Source organism: Vanessa tameamea, chromosome 30, assembly GCF_037043105.1.
Source record: "Vanessa tameamea isolate UH-Manoa-2023 chromosome 30, ilVanTame1 primary haplotype, whole genome shotgun sequence".
Classification (NCBI taxonomy): Eukaryota; Metazoa; Arthropoda; class Insecta; order Lepidoptera; family Nymphalidae; genus Vanessa; species Vanessa tameamea.
The window spans coordinates 1395783-1422272 of record NC_087338.1 but is presented as its reverse complement, the minus strand read 5'-3'; the positions used below and the strand labels follow the sequence as shown (position 1 = coordinate 1422272).

Here is a 26490-nt window from a genome sequence, read left to right as displayed (position 1 = left end):
AAGGAAAACATCGTGAGGAAACCTGCATGTGTCTAATTTCAACGAAATTCTGCCACATGTGTATTCCACCAACCCGCATTGGAGCAGCGTGGTGGAATATGCTCCATACCTTCTCCTCAACGGGAGAGGAGGCCTTAGCCCAGCAGTGGGAAATTTACAGGCTGATTATGTTTATGTAAAGGGTTATTAAGGCACAAGAAGTAAGAGCCCGTAAATGTTCCAATACCGCGCTAAGTTCAAGAAGGCTTGGAAAAATATTACAGATAATATTACTTAGTATTACTTGTATCAAACACAAAGACGTGCTCCTGTTACTCGATTGCATAGAGCCAGTAACACCCAGAAAGTACAATCTACTTCTGTTGTTAATTTGAAAAAAAAATATAATGATACCTTGGGAATCAAACGATCGACTTCTGCCTTTTTGTTGTTTTTTTTAATTGTTAATTTTAAAACAGTTGAGTTTCTTTCGCCGGTATACCCAGGCCAGGTCTCTTGTTTGCCTCGTGGCTCTATCAAGGCTGAAGATACCTAGTATTCTCAGTAGTCGGAGTCTAGAAGTTGGAAGTGGGGAGCCGTGCCTCGGAAACCACGTAAAGTTGTCGATCCTGCGCCTTTATTCTTATTTCGTGTCGGATGCGCCGTGATTGGATGATGAGAGGGTATAGAGTGTTTTTGCACACACACACCTGTGCACTATTATATGCCCTGCGTAGTTAGCTAGTCTCACTAAGTTTATATAAATGTACCACGAAGAGTCATCAGAATCATATAATTTTTTTTATTAATAAACTGCACCAGTGCGAAAACGGGATGGATCGCTGGTTAAAAACTATATTGAAAATAATCTAGGAACTACTCGTGATTGTGATTTTGTGTGATAATTTTTATAATTATATTCTACGTATAAGGTTATATAAACACAAATTAAGCACATAAAAAATCAGTGGTGCTTGCCTGGGCTTGAACCCGCAATCATCGGCTATGATGCACGCGTTCTAACCACTGGGCCATCTCGGCTCTCGTATATGTATGTTAGGTGAAAATATGCTACCGCATTTTTAAGTGTCCGCTTTATAGAATGTTGCTTCGTCCAAAGTACATATTCCATAGATGGTTAAAATACCTATTCGATATAGTCATCTCGTGTTCGGCGGTGAAGGAAATCGTGAGGAAACCAGCATGTGTCTAATTCAATTAAACCTTCTCCTCAAAGGGACAGGAGGCCTTAGCCCAGCTGTGGGAAATTTACAGACTGTTAAAGTGTATCTGTATATATATGTACCTATAAACTTACAAGTTTAAACTTTTACTTAGCGGTAATTTGATAAAACTCGCCCGGGTTCCCTACCCAGCTATTCATGAACGTTGTTTCACCGAACAGCAATACTTGCATAATAATATTTTTTTGAGAAAAATAAAGGAAGAAAACCAAAAGAAATGTTAATAATACATTAGAAAAAAATAACACAATCAATATAAAATCTTATCTTTAAATGTTTTAGGCTAATTATAGTTGATACTCAAAATAATTCTATTGACTTCCAAACTAGGATAACCTGTGTCTTGGATTCAATTTATATGAACATACAGCCCATTCCAATCGAAGCAGGAATAAAGATAAACAAACCTTAGATTTACGTATTTCATGCGATTTGCTAATAACTCAGCTATATTGTGCACTACTAAGAGTTTGTGATTAATGTATATTTATTTATAATACGACATTATTACACTTAACTACTTACATCCACTTTAATTTTACTTCCAAAATTCCGATAACAGTTTCGTCGACGTTCAAAACGACATTTTTTCGCAAATCCATAGTGAATATCATAGATCAATCGAGCTCTCGACCAATGATATCGCGTCAATTTGCTGTCAAATGTTGTTTATTTGACTTTTATCCTCTTATGTTTTGAATATAGTATAGTAGTATTGTTGTGTTCCTTTTTCAAGGGTGATTAAGCAACAGTAACTACAGCCACAAATGATATAAAACCTTAGTTCCAAAGGTTAGTGGTTCATTGACGATGTCGGGGTTGATTACGTACTCCTTATTTCTTACAGTGCCAAATGCAATATTGACTATTACTATAATTGGAACATATAAACGCACGCATCATAAGCGTTTCACGCAAGTCGATTTTCAAACAGTTCAACATATCACGATCGATATACGAAATTAATTCTTATAGAATAGCTCTTACGTTCCTAAGATATTTCGTTTCGAAATGTCGATGCATTCAAATCAACTTAGAATTGCTTTAATCAGGCTCATGAGAGCACTTTTGAAACGTCATGTTTTAGTGTTGAATTAGACGTAATGCTACTGTTACCGAGAATACCGAGGTGAACCGACAAGAAACTCAATAATTACTTTCCACCAATTTTAATTACAGAGTATGTCAATAACGTACAATTATTTTTTTATATATCCTGCCTACGCATTTTTATCATTAATATAATTTTGTCTTGAGTAATATGCCTTACTTATCAATGTTTTGTTTGACATGAGCTTTAATTTTTTTAATGGGTTTTTGTAAGTGATAGATAATATTCCTTATTTCTTAAAGAGCCTATATCGATGAGCGATAAATTACCATCGTGGTCTATTTGTCAGTCTGCCTATCTATACGAAACTTTAGTATCGTTAAAATGTATGCAGGCTACCTATGATGCTTTCCTCCATCCCCGAGAACGAAATTAAACATAAACTTAATTTTTGCAAGTATAAATTCAAAGATATCATTGATTCGGAATGTAGATTCGCGTTTTAAATACAATTACATTGCACTAACCCCTGATGCCATCTTATCCTATCGTCGGCATAATCTTGATGAGCAAACCTTTGTAATCATTTTTTTTTTTTTTGGTAATTGGCAAAGGTATTTTGCGCAATTTTATTATTGAAGCGAACACCTTGGAAGCGAAGCGAACACCCAAGGAAGGTTGAATTTCATCGATTCGACCACAAATAAACCTTGATCATATAATAGCTATTGTTAGACTAAAAAACCGACCACTGTAAACAACTTCAAAGAATTTATAGCAAATGTTTCTCTATAAAAACTTTTAAAGGTTAGTCTTATAAAAAGAAAGGAATCCGCTTGTCTATGACGAGGTTTATTCAGTACCAGCTGTTTCGCTATATTTTACTCACCTTCAATCTAATCGGCTCGCGATTGAGGCGTCTCAAGAAATGACCTGTCTAACTGTAAAAATTTTCCTTTAATCGGACCATTATTTTTCACGTAGCGTCCACTTTATACAGTAATTTTTAAGATATCAGTAGGCGGACGGATTTATGGCCCATCTGATGATAAGCAGCCACCATCGTTCATAGACATTGGCGTCACAAGAAATATTAACCATTCCTTAAAATACCAATGTGTCACCAAACTTGGGTACTAAGATGTTATGTTCGTTGTGTCTGTAGTTAAACTGGCTCACTCACCCTTCAAACCGCAGGCAGCGTGGAGGAATATGCTCCTAACTTTCTCCTCAAAGGGAGAGGAGGCCTTAGCCCAGTAGTGGGAAATTTACAGGCTGTTATTGTCTGTCGAAGGCTGCGTGAGCCCGTTTGACAGACACAAGATTGGAGGGGCATTGGTGATGTCAGGATTGATCTTTAAGACGTCAATACGACTGTGGGCAGTGGTTACCACTTAACATCAGGTGGCCTATTTGAATGTCCGCCAACTAGCGAAGGGTCATACTGATTAATCTTCTGATAAAAGTTGAACATTGATTTGAAGCCGATTAATCTGGTACGTATCAAATCTATTTTACGTGACATTAGCAGAATATTTTGCGGTCAACTTTGATCGCAACAAAAACAAAGACATCGCTACGAAAGAACTGTATCTCAGATATGTTTTTATTTTATTGAAATATATTTTAGTTACGTAATTGATTTAAGAAAGATAAATGTTTTCATAAACTTTCCCACAGGACACGTAAATTAAATTGTACATTTGACTAAATATTTAATTTGAGCAAGGAAAATAATGGGCTTACTGTTGGTCCCGGTTAGAGCTTTACATTCAATTTAATCCTGTTATGATTGATTGAATACTGAAATGTGATTATAAAACCCTACTTGAATAAATAATATCATGCTGTAATAGACCCGTCTTAATTCACGGTGCAGGCGTGCAAAAATCCAGACGCTGTGCGTTGGGCGTCAAAATTAATGTCAAAGTCTAGGACATAACTGAGGCGCCCATAAGGACTCTCAATAACATTTTAGGCAGAGGAGATCGCCATAATGTTTGCTCCTTTGTCCTTGTTATCTCTTCGCTGTGGACCAATTTTTTTGAAATTACATCCTCTAGCCCAGAATACTCAGATAGTCCTGAACTACGTAGTTGACAATAAAGAACATATTTTGCCTTTTGTCTATAATCATGCGTAAGAGCTCTTAAAGTACTCGTCGAGCCGGAATACGTACTTGTTTTAAGAATTTGTCTAAATCAATTACTTCCTCAAGTATAGCTTCTCCATTTGCATAATCACCTACTCCAATCAAAGGATTACTACAGACTAAACAAACATCTTTGAAATTGATTCGACTTGATATCATTACTTTCGAATAACCTATGGTATTCGTAATGTTTTTCTGAAAAAAAATGGCGACTTTCAGGTCATTGGAATTGTTATCAGAATTTGGGAAGTAAATTTAACTGGATGTATAGAAAAAGTTAAATGAATCAAGAACTGTTTGCAATGCATAATATGGAGTATATAAATCTAAATATTGTTTATCTTTACTCCTTCGATTGGCACGGATAAAAAACCTTTAGTAACTCCTTTGATAAGTACAACAAGACCAAAAATTCCATGCAGTTCGAGTAAAATGATATAAATGTTGAATGTCACGCAAATGGAGACGCAGGAACAGTTTGATTAGATCGATGTTATTAGCATATTCGAACGCGAACATTATTGATTTATTCCTACCTACAAGTACCAATATAATTTATTTGGAAACATGTCATTATAGCAAGACCTTTGAAATGAAAATAAAAAAAATCAATCAAGTTTCAAGTCTACGATGTACATTATGGATTTGTGTAAAAATTGCGTTTTGAACGTCAAAGTTGCTATTGGAACTTTGGAAAAATTAAAGTGGTTATAAGTAGTCAAGTGGAATAGTGTTAATCAAGAACTGTTAGTAGTGTACAATATAGCTGTGCTACTAACAAATCGCATGAAATACGTAAGTGTTTGTTTATTAGGTTAGGTTTGTTTATCTTCGTTCCTTCTTCGATTGGAATAGGCAAATAGGTATCGAAGAATATGGGGGGATACTGGGTTATATGGGATTCTTACACAAAACCCTTACAATGGTTGTTCTTAGCATGAATTGAAAAGGCATCAATCATTTCGACACAACGCAGCAGAAACGCAACTATCACACAATATATTACTTGGTGGTAGGGCTTTCTGCAAGCCCGTCTGGGTAGGTACCACCCACTCATCAGACATTCTACCGCCAAATAACAGTACTCTGTATTGTTGTGTTCCAGTTAGAAGGGTGAGTGAGCCAGTGTAATCACAGGCACAAGGGACATAACATCTTAGTTCCCAAGGTTGGTAGCGCATAGGTGATGTAAGGAATGGTTAATATTTCTTACAGCGCCTTTGTCTATGGGCCGTGGTGACCACTTACCATCAGGTGGGCCATATGCTCGTCCGCCAATCAATGCCATAAAAAAAAAAATACGCAAAAACGCAATTAATGCAGGATTTTAATGCTCATCAAATATTGCTCTTCTAGGATTGATATTTCGCCACCTTAAACTAATATTGTAAAAGTGAACAAGTGGATTTGTTTTCTTTATTTGGAGTAACAGATCAATAAATTTTTGTCATGGATATGGTTGTGCGCATGGGGGAAACCCCAAATTAAAACTTACATGTGTCCAATAAACTGCAGCAACAGCGTTTTGGATTAAGTTCCGAACCTCACAAAAAGATACGTGATCTTAACCCAACAGTGGGACAATAACAGGCTGATGTGTCAATATCGTACGGATTAAGCTCAAATTCATCGCCTCCAATTTCCCTTCAAGTTGAAATATCCAAAAAAATTTTGCCAGCAGATGCTGACGTTATAATAAAAGGCTATGATCCAAAGTTCAGTTTTTACACTCAGCATTTGACTATGCGTTGATAGTCAGTCAGGACAAACGATTTTATAAGTATAGACTAGGTTATGTGGTTGTGAGTCACTAGGTCCTTTATTATAGCCATTACTGAACACTCATTAAAGCTGACATCACACATTGCCCTATCGAATGTTACACCCAAGAATGTACTAGTAATGATATGAACTGAATCATTGGAATTAATGTAAATAAATATACATATATAAATTTACAAATATTGACATCTGATAAAGTTATATCCATTTCGTTATGATTATTTTTGGTTACGACTGTTCTCAACAGAGACTGTCAATGTGTAGGAAATATTATAGTGGATTTCTTACTCTTGTAATTTAATGAGACGGCAATCTATCACGAGCGGAGATGCCTCAGGCTTAGGATCAACTTACGTGCTTTCAGAGCCTCGTGATTGTTAATACTGTTACTATCCAAACTTCAGGTGGCTAAATTTTGTCACCATCACTCATAGACATTGGTGCTGGAAGCTACATTAACCATTCCTTACATCGCTGATGCCCCAACGAACCAACCTTGGGAGCTGTACCTGTAGTTACACCGACTCACTCAACCTTCAAACCAGAAAACAACATTACGAAGTATTGCTTTTTGGGACAGAATCTCTGAAAAGGAGACAATACCAACATAAATGCAGAAACCCTTAGCAACAAGTCAAGTGTTTATGGTGTTGAAGTCGGGACCTCAAAAACTGCAGAATTATAGCTTACCATTTGAGTATCTTATAAAATTAATTGGTGGGAACGGTAATGCCCTTAAAACGGTGATTAGAAGGTGAAGAATAGACGAATTTTCACAAAATAATAAGCTTCAGTAAAAAATTTCATACTGACAATATGAAATTGATATGTGATCACTTTGGAGCTATACTTAATACGCGAAGAATTATCGAAATCGATACACAAATCAAATCAAATCCCTTTATTCAATATAGAAGCATTACACTTACTTATTGATTGTCAAATTAAACACTACCACCGGTTCCGGAAGAACCGGCGAAAGAAACTCAGCGGGGTTTTTTTCGTCAAACCTATTACGTTCTATTTAAGGTTGGTTTAAATGATATTTTTATGAAGATTCTACGGCCTCTAATTATGTTTGACCTCTAGCGAAATGAATATGCAAAACGCTCTTTTGTTCCTCTGAATAGTGCGAAAGAGAATATTGAGATTCACTTTATGAATAACTGGTTTCGCCTGTGGTCTGTGACTACAAGAGCACATACATACATACTGGTTTACTTCACAAATAATTTCAGGCTATAATCTTATTACGGGTTCAGTGTCAGGACAGCACCGCTGAATTTTCATGTGCTTAGAACTTGAAAAATGTTTAGAATTGTTCTCGTTTTGGCGGTGAAGGATAACATGACGAAATCGGCACGTGTCTAAATCCAATGAGATTCTATCAAAGTTGTTTCCACCAACCCATATTGTAGCACGGTGTAGTTACGGGATTGGAGACCTTAGCTCAGCAGTGGGATATATAGCGGCTGTTACTTTTACTAATTACTTTACAATTTTAAGTAAATGTTATAAATAGATTCAGACGTTTTTTTTTTATATCACACAAATAAATCTTCAATCCATATGATATTAGCATAGGTAACTCTTTTGATACCGTGATATAATTATACTATTTCGATAATTAAAAAAGATACAATTATGCATACTATATTCCAACCATAAGAGGTAAAAAGCCAAATAAACATTTGACAGCAAATTGATGCGATATCATTGGTCGAGAGCTTGATTAATCTATGATATTCACTATGGATTTTCGTTAAATGGCGTTTTGAACGTCGAAGAATTATCGGAATTTTGGAAAATATTGTATATATATTTACGTTTAGAGCAATATTGTTGTATTATGAATAAAGATTAACTCTTAGCAGTCCACAATGTAGCTGAGTTACTTGCAATTCGTATGAAATACGTAAATTTAAGGTTTGTTTATTTTTACTCCTATTTTTTTAATGCTATATAGATAATAAAAACAATGACAGTTTTAGTTTACCTAACCAACAACATGATATTACCTTAATAATGGAAATTATTTTAAATTTAAAATAGATTGACTAACTTGCAAATGGGCCACCTGAGGGTGAGTAGTCGCCACCGCCCATGCACGTTGGCTCTTTAGGAGAAATTAACCATACCTTACATAACCAATATGGAGGGCAATTCTATTAACTTAAATCGGTAATAGTATCTGTGAATCTAAATTGATGTCCTTTAAAAATGACGTATCAGCAGAAAGTAAATGTATTTGAAACAAAGAATAAATAAATAGATAATGATAATAATAATTACAGAAAATACGATCTATATTTAAAAGAAAAATGTAAATTTGAAGTAATATATAACATAAAAAAAATCTGTCTTTCAAGACGACGATCTCCGACTTATCTTCTGATGTTTAGTAAATAAGAGAAATTTTAAACCGCCTCACCTAACTGAAACTAAAAAGTGAAAAAGGCACGCCCAACTCTGAGCTCATGTAGTGTAACACAAAAAAAAAGAACTTGTATCGACAATGATACCTTAGCGATTCTATTTCGATCCAACTTTGACTATTCCTCAATAAAATAAACCTCAGCTTAGTCAGCTTAGTCTTAGTAACTGAGGGCCAATTCTAATTTATAACGATCACTATACGATCCCGATTATATTCCGATTCGACTTCGACTGAACCGGAACTGAATAGTTTTTTACACTGTATAACCGTTCAAACTGGAACGCAACAACAAGTATAGCTGTTTGACGTTAGAATTGAGCGGGTTGTAACTACACAGACGGACACACATCCCTATCACCAAGTGCATTTATGCTTTTCGTATGTCAACGTTAAGTGGATCAGTGCTAACAACCTTAAGACCAATAAGGTTTAGGCACATATTTGGCAATCATTTCTATCCATTAGACTTGGTTGCTTCTTTTATTTTTTTAGTTATGATGGTAGCATACAACACTTTTGATTCGGAAACTGATACCCTAATGAATGGTTATCTTTTCAGGGAACAGGAACCAGGCTGTGGAAGGGAGCCGTCGTTCAAGGGGGAGGTCCAGCATCGAAACCAATCAGGTAATCTACTTTAATTTGACCCTGCACTTCGGTTATTACGTCCAGAGAGTTCCACTAGCTTTAATAAATGCATTATGCTAGCGTCAGTCCGAAACGTCTTAAGTGATTTCATAGTTTAATCAAAATTGTACCGAACTGCCTGAAGATTATGCTACAAATTCTTTGATAGCAGTTGTTCTATTTATCGTGTTTTGCTTGGATGTTAGCAATTAAGGGTATACATTGTTGTATAAAAACTAATTCGTTCAGGAAATACTATCTATCAACTAAGATTTTCTGTTCAAATCTTATTCATTTGAAATAGTTCCAAAAAGTCACAATGTCGAAAAAATAGTTGTCACGTAGGACTTTATGATTTCTACAAGGATAGTGTCTAAGGTGTCGATTATTTTTGGAGCCTATTTGAAGAGCAAAGGCAAATAGAAACGATCTGTAAATGGACCATTGTCTTTTAAGGATAAATCTTGAAGTTAATACCAGGCATCAGTGCAGGCTTGATAGACGTTCTCCTTCACCGCCGAGGACAAGAGGGAGATAGCAATATTATAAATACAAATTAAGACAAGTGGTGCTTGTCCGACATTGAACTTTTTTTATCTATTTATCTATCAATACTCGGAGGTAATACTCGTAACCTTCGGGATATTTTTAATAGAGTATACCCAATACTTAAAGTTGCTTCACAATATGTTTACAACAATATACATATGAATTATTAACATTAAGTCCTTAAATATATACAAATATGAATAAAAATAATCACTGTATAAATCTTGACCTCGTGGTGGCAAGAATGCCAGCAGCATTTCTCCGTTGAATCGCAATTCCGATCCTATGGGCAAAAAACGAACCAGCCCTCCTGTCACCAGTGGAGGCAATAAGGCGAGGTGTTAATATGTAGGCGAGGTAACATTATGTTTATTATCAATGAAATAGATATTTTTGAAAGCAACGATGCCTATCATTGTATAGACACGAGGAGGAGAGGTAAACTAATAGCACCAAGTTTCCGACTTCACAAAGTTAATACATCCTGCACGGTATACGTTTCTATGGTTTAATCACACAGATATTTTTATATGATTAAGATTCTTTTGAATAAAGATAAATTTTTATATTTGAATCGTTTGTAGATTCGTCATCATCATCAGCGGACACAGATTCCCAGGGCTCGGGTTCGGCGCCCGCGGCCCGCTCCCGGAGACATGAACCCCAGGTGATATTTTTAACTGGATTTTAAAAAAGAGTTCTCAATTCGGTTGTTATTTGTTTGTTACCTCAGAAGTCCGTCAGTCCATCGTCCATCGTTTTGATTTTTTATTTTTAGTTGGAAGGGATGGAATAGTTCCCATTTGATCCAATTTTGATTTGAAGACAATAACAATAAGTACTGGTAAAAATCTACGGGATCAATTTTACCAATAATTCATTTTCTATGAGTATTATTTGAAGTCATTTTTTGGGATTCCTTACCAAAATTGTAAGAGTATTACTAAGACTCCGTCCGTCCATCTAAATGCTAAAACACAAACAAACGTTTATGTGTGCTCCCAAACAACAGACATGATTTTTCAGATAATGTACGGAACCCTCATGCGCGAGTCCACCTCGCACTTGGCCGATTTTTTATATAAATTTCTGTCATGTCTGTTGATTCGTACTATCGATACAATTATTATTCCAATTGGATTTTATTATCGCATTTTACTTTCAATATGGATATAGTATGTATGTTGGATGAGAGTTTGGGGGGGCGGGGGCACCACAGATACATAATTGGATATATCATAACCTAAGTTTTCTAATGTTCTCAGAGAGAAGAGCGGCAGGTCGAAGCCGCCAGCGTTCGGAGAGTTCAACCGAATCCTTTATTAAGGTATTTTATTTATTTATTACACATAGATATTACCTTTTTTAATGTAGTTGCTTATTTTTTGTCTTCCACGTTCAAGATACGATTCGTTTTCATAACGGATAGAATAGTCTACGCGTAGTTCAGAAGCTATTCAGCCCTCGTGGGTCAAAATTATGAGTTCTAGGATTAAATCCTGAGTCGGTTCACTAAAGTAACTAAGTTTTTCTGTGATGAAATTCTTAAAATCGACCTGATTATAACATTTCCATAGGTCAGAGACATTAGTAGGTCATTGTTCCTAAAACTGCTCTGCTCACATTGAATAGTGAGGTGGAGGAGGGTGTTTGAGCACTCACTTGGAGATAAATACCAGGCAGTTTGTGAGAACTTTTGGGCAAAGTTCAGGGACTGACTCCAAGGCTCCCATCGTCTACGCCTATAGATACCCAGCCAGAAGTACAAGCCCTTACATCAACGTGCCATGTGGCTATCTATACCTATGGTTTGGTTGTAGAATAAATGATGAGTACTCAGTTTACACAGATATGTACCACCCAATCATCGCATATTCTTGGGCCAAGTGGTAATAATTAGTATTATAGGCTATCGGTTTGAAGGGCGAGTAAGCCAGTGTAACAGCAGACCCAAGGGATATAACATCTTTGTTCCCAAAGTAGACGATGTAGAGCATGGTGACCAGTTACCAACAGTTGGCCAGTCAGCCCATCTATTTTAAATAAAAATGAGTGGGTATATTGTTAACCTTGAAGATTTACGCTTAAACTTTTGGCTTTCAGATCTCGTACACTACCAAACTTCGGTAAGAACCGCTCACGTGACGCGTCTCGCTGCGACACCTCGCGTCGCGCGCACCACATCACGATGGCGACCGAGGACCTGCTGCAGCCGGGACACGTCGTCAAGGAGAGATGGAAGGTGAGGCCGAAGCACTAACATATGCGAAATTATAATCAAACACCCAGAATGAGCTTCACGTGGGCAATTAATGAAACTGCGAATATCCTTGTCCACAATAAAGGATCACAAACTTCCATTAAAAATTATTAACAGACATATTAACTGAGATTATTTATATGTCTAAATAAAGTGTCGCACTATAAAATGTCTAGGGCGGTGGTGATCATAAGGTGACCCATTTGACCGTGCGCCTACGTCAACGTTCAAAACGCCATTTATTCAAGCTCTCCAACGATGTCGCGTCAAGTCGATGTAAAATGTTGTTTATTTGGCTTTTGACCTCTCGAAGTTGGTATAGACTATAAGTCTGTTGATTTCCATGGTTGGCAGTCGCGCTGTATTTAATGGCGGTTGGGACTACTTACTATCAGGTAGCCAATTTACTCGAATCAGATAATAAATAAATAAATATTGGACAATATCACAAACATTACTCTGATCCCAATGTAAGTAGCTAAAGCACTTGTGTTATGGAGAATCAGAAGTAACGACGACACCACAAACACCCAGACCCAAGACAACATAGTAAACTAAGGAACTTTTTCTACATCGACTCAGCTCGGAGTGGCGTACCCATGAACCGGTGTACACTACTCGACCACGGAGGTCGTCCCGTCAGATAAATTAAACTTTTGACATTTTAAATTTTAAAAAATTGTGTTATTAAAAAGAGTATGGTACGTCGATCAGGTTGTGAAGAAGATAGGTGGTGGTGGTTTCGGGGAGATCTACGAGGGTCTCGACCTCGTGACCCAAGAACAGGTCGCGTTGAAAGTGGAATCAGCGAGACAACCAAAGCAGGTTCTGAAGATGGAAGTTGCCGTCTTGAAAAAGTTGCAAGGTAATTAATTGTACTTTTTGAAGATAATCAAATATATATTATATTAATCGACTTGGTGGTAGGGCTTTGTGCGAGTCTATCTGTGTAGGTACCACCCACTCATCAGATATTTTACCGCCAAATAGCAATACACAGTATTTCTGTGTTCCAATTTGAAGGATGAGCCAGTATAACTACATGCACAAGATTCATAGCATCTAAATAGTTTAAGATGATTAATTTTTTTTACATTATAAATGTCTATATGGTCGTGGTGACCACATACCACTTTATATGCCCTTTCGCTTAAATATATTATATACAAAGTAATCAATTAGGTAAGGAGCACGTCTGCCGCTTCATCGGCTGCGGTAGAAACGCAAGATTCAACTACGTCGTGATGCAGCTGCAAGGGCGGAACCTGGCGGAGTTGCGTCGCGCGCAGCCCAGAGGAGCCTTCTCGCTGTCCACTACACTTAGGTAAGTTAACGCCTTACACGTAACTTTACGCCGTACACTTAACAACAACCACTAACGTCATCTTATAATCCACCGATACGGTCAGCACAACAATAAAAAAAAAAAAAACAAGCTACGTTCTAAAGTAAGCTCAGAACTACCATATATTGTCGATATTCGACTTTTTGTAACTGAAGGCGTGGTCCGCCGCCAGCAGGACGAAGGCAAACTCGCGTCGATGCTCGCTATTTAGTATTAGAACAATGGTCAAGCTAGCGGGGTTAAAGGAGGTCAAGCGGCTTCTAGCGTTACTTGTTTTGACACTTAGGCTATTTTTACTGTAATTGTAAATTATTTCCTTAGACTATTTATATATCTAGATAGACTAAATAGACTTTATTATCTTGGTGTGCGTGTACTACTTTACTAGTGTGCGTGTACTTAGTAGCCAACGGTCGAATACTATTTTTTTCTTTAACGGTCCAACTAGATAGTATTAATAAATGATAAATGGGGTTCCATATTTTAACTGAAAACAAATAAACAATCATACTTATATCATTCATTTGTTGGAAACGTATTCTGTAATCGAATATAGTTCTTATATTTAATAAAATGGTTTTTTTTTAATTATTATTATTTCCAGGCTTGGACTTCAAATATTGAAAGCAATAGATTCCATACATTCAGTTGGTTTCCTACACAGAGACATTAAACCAGTAAGTATGTTTTATTAGATTTTATTAGTGGTATGTGTTTTGTTGACGGTATTTTTGTTAGAATGAGTGCCAGTGTAACTACAGGCACAAGGGGCATTACGTCTTAGTTTCCAAGGTTATGGCGCATTGGTGTGTTGTAAGGAATGGTCTATGGGCGGTGGTGACCACTTACCATCAAGTGCTCCAGTTGCCCGTCCTACCTATAACATAAAGAAAATTTTTTTTTGAGATTTTATTTTTGTATTGCAAAGTAAATTTATTAAAAAAGGATATAAGAAAATAATCCTCTTTCACGCCGAAAAATGCGTTTACCCACAGCGAGGGAAGGGTATGTGGGACTCCTGATTTAGAGCTAAACTACCCACTAAATACTAACCGTATCCTTTGAGTAGTATTTGGACCCCATGGGATGTACTGTTACTGTGACGGATGTGAGCTTCCATAAACAAGCTTCCAGTACACAGTGCATTGGGGGTATGAACAGCACCGGTAGCCCCAGATAAGTTTCCTTATGCTGGGGGTGCTTTGCGTCACGACGCATTAGTATGCTTACGAACCCAAGGAGACAAGCAAGTGACCTTGAACGACAGCCAATCAGCGAAACGCATGTTATGTATAAATATGTTAGAAACTATTATTATTAGTGTTTAAGATATAATTTTCAAATTTCAGAGTAATTTCAGCATCGGTCGTCACCCGTCGAATTGTCGTAGAGTCTATATGCTAGATTTCGGTCTAGCTAGGCAGTATACGACTAGCAACGGGCAAGTGCGACCGCCGAGGGCCGCGGCGGGTTTCAGAGGTAAGTAACAAACACAAAATTGATTCCTTATTATAAGAAAATATTAAAGTTATTATTAATCAATTTAAAAAAAAATTACTCGCGCAGCAACGTGCGCGTGATAGAAGTGGAAGGATTTAAATATATAGTTTTCTCTTTCTGTCTTTACCGAGTGAACTCGAATTTCAAGTTTCTATACAGCAAAGAAATACGAAACGACACCGCAAATCAACATACCTGCAGCAACATTCATACAGATGTACAAATATTTATCAATGGAAAAGATTCAACTATCAAATTTAGTATATATTGATTTAATGAAATATGTTTGTCTTCCAGGCACGGTCCGCTACGCTTCCATCAACGCCCACAAGAATAAGGAGATGGGGAGACACGACGATCTCTGGTCGCTGTTCTACATGCTGGTCGAGTTCGTCAACGGGCAGCTGCCGTGGAGGAAAATCAAGGACAAAGAACAAGTATGTTTTTTTTTTATATAAAACTATACATTCAATCTACCTAAGCCTTTGTCAAACACATAAAGGGTATATTGTTAAGGGGGTTTCCCACGTAAGCCCCTCCCCCACCTCCACGGAGGGGATTGTCTGGGACTCGCTGTCGCCCAGGACGCCTAGTACGCCCTAGCCCAATAACCACAGGGAATACCTACTATGAAAAAAAGAGGTACCCTCTTCGTCTCTTCGACGGGCGTTACGTCATCGATTTCGTATGTTACCGTGACGAACTATACACGGGCCTCTTCCAAGATACGTCAAATCTATAGATTGTCATACTAGTGACGTGACAATGAAACGGTCTAGGAGTTGATGTTGTAACGCCACCTAGCGGTGAGTTACAACAATACAATAAAACAAATGGGTGGTTTAAAAACCTTCTCCAATAAAATATATGTATAAAATACATACTTATACCTATAACTTGGTTGTAGGGTATTCATGTAAACCTACCTGGGTAGGTACCATCCACTCATCATATATTTTACCACCACGCTGCAATACCTAGTATTGTTTCACAGAGTGAGTGAGCCAGTGAGTTACACTAGCACGAGGGATAACATATTAGATCCCGTGATTTGAATCCGTTAAATTATTTTACAGGTCGGTCTGATGAAAGAGAAATATGACCACCGTCTCCTCCTAAAGCACTTACCGTCGGAGCTGCGCCAGTTCTTAGAGCACGTCCAGCAGCTGGAGTACGCCGACACGCCGGACTACGCCATGCTGGCTTCTCTGCTGGAGAGGTGCTGCAAGCGACGTGGGATCCGGGAGACAGATCCTTACGACTGGGAGAAGGACGTTAGTACTGATATTACATACAAGTCGAGAATTATTTCAGAATTCCTTCTATTCTATATGAGTAGAATTAGTCGAATTCATGTTCTTTAATTCTTACGGAACAAAATACTCACACGTCATTGGTTGATGCGCGCGGCTAAAGACAAACGAGACGAATCCGGCGCGTAAGACAAACCTAAGAAATGATTTAGCCAATGAAGGTCACGCACATTAACCAATGAGCGGACAAGGGAGTTCTTCCTTTGGGAGTTCGTTTTGTTTAATTTAATGTTTTATATTAAATGAATTGTTTTCATACATGTGATGAAGTTACGATCCATTAAAGTCGTATAAAGACTTCGAAATTTATAAAAAGGTTTTTATTGGAACACTTACTTGAGTTACAATTTGACATTTTTATTATGCCAAAGCAAAATGAATTGTTTTTTGAATATAATAACCGGATTTAGGCTGCGTAAAGTTACGCAAGGTTATAAACTAGTTATTGCCACCGGAAACCAGTTTCAGCTGGTTTTATAATAGTTTCCCCAAACGCGTCCTAACTGTTGGATGTGATGTCGTACCAGAGCGCGCCGGCCAGCCGCGCGCGGGCCGTGCTGGCGGCCGGCGCCGACCACCAGCCCTCGCCCGACCACCAACCCGACAGGGTGAGTACCCGCCGCCAGCGTCACGTGTGGCGATAGCGGTATCTATATAAAATAATTAATGGCATATTTTTTTAATCATAATAGAACAAATTTGTACAACTTAGAAGCCATAGACATGTATTGGTTAATTGTCATGCAATCCAGTAATTCAGATTTGAATTTCGAACATGAGTGAACTAACTCAACAGTACCAAAACAAACGCAAATATAACTTGTTACGTGGTTAATATATTTAATTTATTCAAATTTTTTTGCTATCCATACTAAAAAAATAATTTATAACCGTTAACAGAACTAGTAAAATATAAAATGTAACTCGTGTAGACCCGTCGACGCCTCGAGACCGAAGCTACGACGGCGGTAGCGACGGACACACAGACAAACTTACAGAAGGAGAAGGCCGTGGAGAAGAGACCGCAGCCCGCCTCGCCGAGACACGTCCCGCACCACGTCAATGGATACGTACGTAAATATCTTCTATGCTGTTGATCGTTGAGGAGTTCTTTCGTCTGGAGCGAACCTTGGGTGTACAAGGAGATCATGTCTGATGAATTGCTGGAACTGAATCAATATTAAAAATTTCGACTCCGAAGGAGAAGAAAGTGTTTTTCAGCTTGCAAGCTTGACTTAAACTAAATAATGAATAATGTTGCAAGGTAAATAAAACCTTGTTATGTTCGCCCAAGGTGTGAGAACAAATCGAGAAATCCAATAATGTCTCATTAATTCGACCAGAAACGTGAACCCGGTTCTCGAGATCTGTACAGCCTTTTAATAAATAATGTTTTTGTGAATTCATTTTTTTGTTTAACAGTCGAACACAGACAAACCCACAGTTGAGAAGGAAGTGGAAGTGAGAACGACGCCCGCTCCGTCACCAGACAGACACGCAAAGGTAAGAAGTATTAACGACTAGTTGTCGCCCGAGACTTGGCTCGCGTTTTAGGGGTTGGTTATCACGTGTAGGCAAAAAAAAGTATCCTATGTCCTTCCTTGGGTTGGCAGTGAAAGAGCGACAGACAGACAGAGTTACTTTCATGTTTATACTAATAGTAAAGATTAATATCTGACTTCCAAATGGATGTATTCGTATTTAAGCTGTATTGCAATGGATTAAGATGCTAACAACAGATTTTTTTTTACATTTGGGGGGGGAAGTATGTATATTATTAAAAAAAATGTATGTAACATGTATATAACAATGAGGATAAGTACGTGACGGCGTAACCGTGACTGTTTCAGGAGACCAGCACGTCCGCCGTGACCGGTCCGGCCAGCAGACCGGAGCGGCAGAGCGTGCCGCCCTGCAAGCCGCGCGCGCCGCAGCCTGGTACGTGCACGCCGATATGCCCTTACTACCTTCTCAGTAGAGTAGGGCTTTCGGTTTTAGGTGTAATATATGCCGCCCATTTCCTTGGGTTTCAATCTCGCTTTATGGCATTATCAAATTCGGTTCACTGGTTAACCTTGAAAGCACAACAAAGTCAAGTCAAAGTCAAAAATCTTTATTCAATATAGAAGTGTTTACACTTGCTTATTGATTGTCAAAAATCTACCACCGGTTCGGAGTTTAACACCTCGGACCTGAGAAGAACCGGCGAAAGAAACTCAGCGGGATATATATATTTTTTTTAACTATTTTCCCCAGACAGCTCTTCGCTTTTATAATATTAGTAGGGGTATGTTGAAATGTATTTAGTGTTGCTGAGGAGCAAGGTAAGGGGGGAAAAGACAATAAACGTGTTTTTTTTTTTATTTTAAAATCGTCATTACCTTTAAATGTGATCAACTTATATTCAGAACTCTGTCAGCTATTTTGATACCTTTCTGTTTGGTTTGAATTACCATGTACCAAGAATACCATGTTGTGAGAAAGGTTTTGAGAATGGATGTGGATGGATATAGAGGTAGGGGACGACCAAAGAAACGACGGACGGATTGTGTGAAAGACGATATGGTTAGAAAGAATGTTACTTGTGAGATGACGTCCGACAGAGAAGTATGGAAGAGGAAGACATGCTGCGCCAATCCCGAGTAAACTTGGGATAAGGGCAGGCGGATGACAGTTATACATATGAATTTAATATTTGGAACGCTCAGTCCGATTTGTAATTGAATACAGACGCATTTTGCGTTGGATGAGCTTATTATATTAAAGCAAATACAATTTGATAAGAATTTTTTTAGAGATTCTAGACGGTAACGGCCTTTACGTTACCTCGGCTCACATATACGGTCCCTCCCATTGCAGCGGCGCACGCGGCGGGCGGGCCCACGCTGCTGCGCCTGCGCGTGGTGACGGCGCCCCCCACCTGCGTGCAGGAGCTGGCGGCCGCGCCCTCCGCGCCCTCCACTGGTACCTGCACTTATTGGGAATAATAAATTATGAAAATTATCGAACGAAAACGAATAGGAACAAAATATATATTATTTAATTATAAAAGATACCAAAAGTCTGCCACGACATATGTTCATACAATAACTAGGTGGTAGGGCTTTGTGCAATCCCGTCGGGGTAGATACCACCCAATCAGAGTTCAATATTTATATCGTCGTGTTCCGGTTTGAATTGTGAAACCATTGCGTCAGTACGACTAGTATGAGGGACATAAAATTTTAGTTCCAAAGGTGAGATTCATATTTCTTACAGTACTATTGATCTTTTATCAGGTGGCCCATTTGTCTGTCCGTCTATCTGTACATAAGAAATAAACTAACTATGATTATTTTATTTCATCAGCCGATGCGAGCAGCCCACGAATCGTCGCAGACGTGGACAGCATGCACTCTGACACGCACTTCAAGAGAGGTCATTTTGCTAAGTTTTTTTTTTATTTTAATACAATTTACTGTTACTTATTACTTATTATGTATCAAAGTCAAAGTCAAAAATCTTTATTCAATATAGAAGTATTGTAATCTACCACCGGTTCGGAATTTAACACCTCGGACCTGAGAAGAACCGGCGAAAGAAACTCAGCGGGATATTTTTTATTTTTCTTTTTTTCCATTTTGCATGTACAATAATAATTATATTTTGGTTATTTGAAACAGCCTGGAGGCGATCATTTCATTCCCAAGGCGTGCAGTCAATGTCCGTTTATCTACCGTCAAGTTGTAATATCAGTATTAATACAAGCACTTGAACTTGTATAACTGTCGTTTTCAGGCGCTCGTCGCAATGCGCGTGCGCGTGCCGACCAGAGCTACACGCAGTTCGCGGTCATGGACGACGAGAACGTGTCGGCGTTGCAGCAGGTAGGCCAGGGGGGGGCGTTCTAAGGGCTGATCGTAAAGCTTTGTTTTGTTTCATATTTATTTGTCAAGTATAATGCTTTTCAAGGTCGAATAATAAGACGAAAATTTACGTCTTACGACAGAGACGAAAGATATGCGTATGAGTTAGAAAGAGAAAGCAAATGAAATTAAATTCCTATAGATTTCGTTAAGAGGAAATTTTTAATATGAGTATTATATTCTTGTTAAAGGTGACGAAAGGTGGAGCTCTAACACTAGTTTCGCTGTGGAAGTCTCAGTTCGACGACTCTGAGGAGACCACAGATAACGAATGGAAGCAGGAACAGTTACAGGTGATTAAAAATAACTAATATCGTTCGCGGATTGGGCCAATAAAAAAAAAGTTAACAAACAGTTACGAAAAACTACTGAACTGTTCTGTCTTTGCCTCCCGGCATCGCTTGGGTGCAATTTTATTAATAAATAAAGAAAACGATGTGATATATACTCTATTCCAACCATTAAAGGGGAAAAGCCAAATAAACAACATTTGACAGCAAACTGACGCGATATCATTGGTCGAGAGCTTGATTAATCTGTGATATTCACTATGGATTTGCGATTGGCGTTTTGAACGTCGACGAAACTTTGTAAGTAAAATTAAAGTGGATATAAGTAGTTAAGATTTTAAATTAACATGGTTATTTTTATTACTAACATTATCTAAAATCTTGTCTTGTTCACGAGACTCGTGAACAAGACATTCGTAGATAATGTCGAAATATCGAGCTCCACCAAATAAAAATAAAAAACATGGTAAATATCCCGTTTTAGATAATGTTAGTAATAAGTAGTTAAGTTTAATAGTGTTGTATTATAAATGAAGATATGTTAATCACAAACTCTCAGCAGTGCACAATATAGCTGAGTTATTAGCGAATCGCATGAAATACTTAAAACTGAGGTTTGATTATCTTTTTTCCTGCTTCGATTGGGATAAGCTATGAATAAATTTTATACCCTATAGCATCATCTATCAGGAATAATTTAGCTTTTTTTTATTAGTTTCAGAGATTACATACAAAAAAAAAACAAATTTTACCGCTGTATGATATTAGCAACTTCTACTTTAGTATTGTAATTATAGTAACATTGAAACCTACGATTTTCGATTAGAATCCACCCGTGGCATTCACGGAGCTGTTCCGACTCCACCACTAATAAATTTAAATGGAAATCCACATGGTCCTCAGTCGCCGGAGCACCGCAACACGCGCGCCACGTCGGCCGTGTCGAGCTGCTCCAACGCGCCGCGCACGCAGCTGCCGCTGACGCACACGCAGCACACGCAGCACACGCAGCAGACGCAGCTCACGCAGCCCACGCAGCAGACCCAGCCCACTCCGCCGCGCGTGTCGCCGCAGATCAATGTACCCAATGAGGTGAGTGAACTTCTTATGTGAGGGTAAACAGCTTCGTTACGTAACGCGTTACGTCGCCAGTCTATCTGGCTTCCTTTTCTTTTACTCATGCGGCAGTGGCAGGCAGGTTCCTCCTCTCTCACTCAAACCCACAGCGTTAGCCGTATTTCCGACAGAGGTTTTTTTTTTCAAGTTATAAGTGATAACTTTCGGCCGTCCCGACGCACACGTATTTTTTTAAGGCACCAATTTCCGAGGTCCTAGTTTTGAACCTCGGTCGAGCCAATAATGTGTTTTTGAGTTATTCGATCGTCAAAGACTCAGTAGTAGACTGGATACTCCTGTACCTCGGAAAGGACATAAAGCCGGAGGTTAGTTTGTGAATACTACCGTACTACAGGCATAATTGACAAATAATAATCAGTCAACATTTTACAATTAGCTCACAAGGTTAATGGCACATTGGTGTGATGTAAGGTATAGTTAATATTTGTAACAGCTCCAATGTCTGGCTGGTGGTGACCACATACCCACCAAATGGAGCACCTAAAAATTTTTGCACTATTATGTTACCGTTGGTCAGTTGGACAGTATCCGTTGGGAAAAGCTGCTGTTACAGAAATCGGTCAAAACCAGGGTTTGAACCTATGACCTTGAGATCTATTACAAACCTGCCACAATACCAATGATTATATTACTAATCTAATAATAGCTATTTACCAATAGATAGAAAAACCGGAGAAGACTGAAAAACCGGAAATAGCGGAGAAGCCTCCTGTGAAGAGCACAAAGTGTTGCTTGCACAGCGCAGGCATCGACGCCTTCCCCAGACTGCAGCCGGCGCTGCCCAGGAGTTGGACACTACCAGCGATAGGTGAGTTCACATTTAACTGATATATATAACTAACAAAAATAAGATTTATATGTTATGTTCGACGTCATAATGTCTCTTTCGCACACTATTCACATCTCAGTTGCTTTCATTACGGTCAACAAAAAACATCTTAAAGATGAGAAGTTAAATTTCACTGTATTATAAAATTAAACTTATATACAAACTCTTAGTGAGTCTCTTGGCGGGTCATTTCACGTCTGAGTTATTTTCGAAGTGACATTTGCGTTTTGACAGTCAGTTAACGATTGTAATGGGAGGCTTATAGCGACGGTTTGAGAAACGCCAGCATTACATGTCACAAAATTTAACGAGCAATTGAGCGTTGCTATGCGTCTGGCAAGCGAGCCGGGCGCGGCGACCGGTCGGGATCTTATATGCCCCCGTGACGCTCCCGCCGCCCGCAGGCAGCCGCGTGCGGCAGCTGCGGGCGCCGCTGCTGCAGCAGGCGTCGTTCGACGACGGCTCGGGCGGCGCGCTGCGGTACCGCCTCGACGTCATGCGCGGCGTGGCGGCGCGCGACCCCCCCCTCGACGGGCCCGCGCCGCGCCCCCGCGCCGGCAGTCTGCCCGTGAGTACCGGCACCAGTGGTGGCGCTCCCAGTTCTGTCTGATTTCTGAAAGGTCGTATCCCATTCCAGATCGCGCGAGGAGTATACTGATTCAGAAAATAATCAATAGGTCATCTTTTTCAGAGTTTGTCCCGTTCGTCGAGCTCGTCGCAGCCGCCGGCGAAGCCCCCTCCCGAGACGACGGTCTCCAGCCGTCTCGAGATCCGCGTGCGCCCGCCGGACAGCACCTCGCCCATGCACTCCGGTAATACACCGACACACGTACAGCTCTCACACATAAAACCATTACATAAACAACGCGCACACATAAACCGAATACGTGCAGTCGACACACATACATGAAGCCTACGACACACATACATGAAGCCTACGACACACGTGCCACCCGCACTTATACTGTCAGCCCACAAGATGCGAACACGCACGTACAGACTGGCATTCAAAAACTAAAACCAAAAATGAATATTAACAAATAAATATCGAAACAAACCAACTAAGAGTAAACTCACACACACAAATTACATATATTATACATGTTATCCCATAACAATCAACCAATTATTTTAAACGCAAACTAATTACATATTTGTACAAACACATACAGATACGCCAAAGTAGTAAGTATGGCGAATAACTAATGTATGAAAATTACGTTTAATATGACCAATTCAGTTTGTATAATTATTTTAACTTTGCCTATCAATAACTGAATTTAAATCTTATGTTAAAAAATCATAAACAAAAAGTTTAGGTTAGTGTAGTGTACAGTAAACTTCATATTGGAGCTTCTTTCAATACGTAATATAAAAATTGTATATACTTAAACTTTTTTAGAAAAAGATTTAGTAATAATAACCGGTTTTCATCGGTAGAATCTGCATTCGGAACCGGTTGTAGCTTTACTTGTTCCATATCGATCTATTCACTCACGAAGGCTCCACGTTAAAAACATTTTTTAATAAAATTAACTTAACGAATATAATTTAATTTTCATTGTTTTGCTGTCGTTACTCTAAGTCTCACGCACACTAAGACAAAAGAACAAGCGTCAGTAATTTGCACGCCGATAAAAACTTAACGTGGAGGAGTGCGCTTTCGTGACTCAATAGATCTATAACATGTCTTCAAAGTACTTGTAAGAACCTAAATGGGGTATTTTTTAATTTTAATATTATTGTGCAAACATGTACCTTATGTAAAGGAATGTATATTGTACATTAAATATAAAAAAAATCAAACCTAACACCGTGTATATTCAAATGGCCGAAGGAGTAAAGATAAAAAAAAACCTAAGATTATATATTCTATATCATTAGCTCAGCTATGTTATGCACTACAAACAGTTCTTGATAAATATATCTTTATTTGTAATACAACACTATTTCATTTAACTACTTATGTATATATATATTATATAGTTCCGTACATTATGAATACCATTATTTCAGATCTCAACCAATGATAGGACGTCAATTCAAGGTCATAAATGTTTATCTATGTTAACTCCTCCTGCCATTGAAACAGACCATAGTTTACAAGTGAATCTATAAATAATATTATTTGTTATCAATAGTCAAAATCCATTCCGTGGTGAGTGGGGGCGAAGTCCGACTCAACCATGACGAGGCGTCCGTTTACTACGACGCTACAGAACACCAGCGCGACAAACGGTATTTATAAACACCTTGTTGAATATGTTATAGAATTACTAGCTCGACGCCCCGGCTTCACGCACATACAATAATATGCACGAATTATACATAAAATCATGAATCAGTCTGTTTATTGATGAAAAGTTACGTAGTTTAAAAGAACTAAGCTCGCAGACGTCGGGAAGTGATTTTGTTTTATACCATGGAGCGATATATAAAATTTATGTTTGTTTGTCTGTTTGAGATGAATTTCCACACTGCACTTGATGGTAGGGTTCATCAGATTCTACCTCCGAACAGCAGTACTCAGGACATCTTAGTTCCCAAAGTCGATGGCGTATTGGCGATGTAAGGAATTGTTATTATTTCTTACAGCGCTAAGGGTCGTGACCACCTACCATCAGGTGGCTCATTTGTTCGTCCGCCTACCTATATATCATAAAAGTTGATACGGGTGGTATGTATTATATCGGTAAAATGGCATCGATAAATGCAATCACTAATAATGATAATCTAACGTAGCCATTAAACACGTTTAATAAAAAAAGTAAATTAAAATAGGCACGGACCCAAATCTGTTTGAAAGCAAATAAATGTAAATGAAATAAATAATGACTAGCGTTAAACAAATGTAATTATGGTCATTCACAAGAGAGGCTCGACAACTATTTGGGACATATCGTCGTGCACAGGTGTGTGCCCCAACACAGAAGCGCCCTCTATTCCCGTTTAGCTCCTATAATCCGATGGGACGGCAAATGTAACACGACTAACGAGTTCTAATGTAAGAGCAATGACTATGTCCTTTCTGAAGCACGGAACTTCGAACGCTGCCCCCCCTTATTTTTAAATGACTCTTAGGATCTTAAGCCCAGGATTTATATGTTTTGTGGTCTTCTAACCTAGCCAATAAACCAACGAGGCAATCAAATATTACATTACATTACATTAGCAGCCTGTAAATTTCCCACTGCTGGGCTAAGGCCTCCTCTCCCTTTGAGGTGAAGGTTTTGGAGCATGTTCCACACCGCTGCTCCAATGCGGGTTGGTGGAATACACATGTGGTAGAATTTCGTTTAAATTAGACACAGGTTTCCTCACGATGTTTTCCTTCACCGCCGAGCACGAGATGAATTATAAAGACAAATTAAGCACATGAAAGTTTAGTGGTGCTTGCCTGGGTTTGAACCCGAAATCATCGGTTAAGATGCACGCGTTCTAACCACTGGGCCATCTGCGGTCTTAATCAATCAAATATAAATAAATAATACTCCATGAATATCGTTACGTTTATTAGCAGGTCCTCTACGAGGAGTGGTGAAAAGAGCCAAAGTCCAGCTGTGGAGAGGACGCGCTTAGACGCAATACCTGATAGGTAACTAAACCTTATTGTGACGTAACAGCCCATAATAGTGTCCCCAGTGCTGCTTGTGTTCTGGCTTGAAGGGTGAGTGAGCCAGTGTAACTACAGTCACAATGGACTATTTCTTGCAATGCCAATGTCTATAGACGATAGTGACCACCTACCATCAGGTGGCCCATTTGAGACCTATTTTAAATTTTAAGAAAAGTAAATGATGATCCCAATGTAGGTAACTCGATACACAAGTGTCAGAGTATCATTTGAAAAATGCAAGTTTTCTTACGATATTTTCCTACACCAAGCACGGGATGGGTTATAAACACAAATTTAGCTTTTAATTGGTGGTAAGGGTCAGTGCACACAACACAGCCAGCCAGACAGATATCTGATGAGTACGTATTACCCACTTATAAGGTTTCTACCGTCAAACAGCAACACTTAGTTTTATTGTGTACCGATTTCAACAGTGAGTGAGCCAGTGGAAAATTACAGGCACAAGGGACATAA

At 38.6% G+C, this 26490-nt stretch overlaps 1 protein-coding gene across 8 annotated transcripts in view; it reads left to right on the top strand.

The window, feature by feature from the left end:
* Positions 1 to 26490, top strand: part of LOC113391588 (tau-tubulin kinase homolog Asator) — a 72907-nt gene that overhangs the window by 42690 nt on the left and 3727 nt on the right. For 5 of the 8 annotated variants that reach the window (XR_010309787.1, XR_010309786.1, XM_064219961.1 and 2 more), the window contains 24 exons: positions 9205 to 9272; positions 10406 to 10488; positions 11087 to 11148; positions 11925 to 12063; positions 12796 to 12946; positions 13264 to 13405; positions 14031 to 14103; positions 14776 to 14905; positions 15224 to 15363; positions 16003 to 16200; positions 16767 to 16847; positions 17172 to 17309; positions 17662 to 17742; positions 18090 to 18177; positions 19099 to 19203; positions 19588 to 19656; positions 20017 to 20105; positions 20336 to 20437; positions 21338 to 21526; positions 22232 to 22383; positions 22809 to 22968; positions 23092 to 23212; positions 24542 to 24638; positions 25918 to 25995. Coding sequence is in view for 6 of the 8 variants with exons in the window: in XM_064219961.1 (XP_064076031.1) it covers positions 9205 to 9272; positions 10406 to 10488; positions 11087 to 11148; positions 11925 to 12063; positions 12796 to 12946; positions 13264 to 13405; positions 14031 to 14103; positions 14776 to 14905; positions 15224 to 15363; positions 16003 to 16200; positions 16767 to 16847; positions 17172 to 17309; positions 17662 to 17742; positions 18090 to 18177; positions 19099 to 19203; positions 19588 to 19656; positions 20017 to 20105; positions 20336 to 20437; positions 21338 to 21526; positions 22232 to 22383; positions 22809 to 22968; positions 23092 to 23212; positions 24542 to 24638; positions 25918 to 25995 (2736 nt within the window). In the remaining 2 variants the exon portion in view is untranslated. Of the gene's footprint in view, positions 1 to 9204; positions 9273 to 10405; positions 10489 to 11086; positions 11149 to 11924; positions 12064 to 12795; positions 12947 to 13263; positions 13406 to 14030; positions 14104 to 14775; positions 14906 to 15223; positions 15364 to 16002; positions 16201 to 16766; positions 16848 to 17171; positions 17310 to 17661; positions 17743 to 18089; positions 18178 to 19098; positions 19204 to 19587; positions 19657 to 20016; positions 20106 to 20335; positions 20438 to 21337; positions 21527 to 22231; positions 22384 to 22804; positions 22969 to 23091; positions 23213 to 24541; positions 24639 to 25917; positions 25996 to 26490 lie in introns of all 8 variants that reach the window. The other 3 variants (XM_064219962.1, XM_064219960.1, XM_064219959.1) reach the window with 2 other exon arrangements.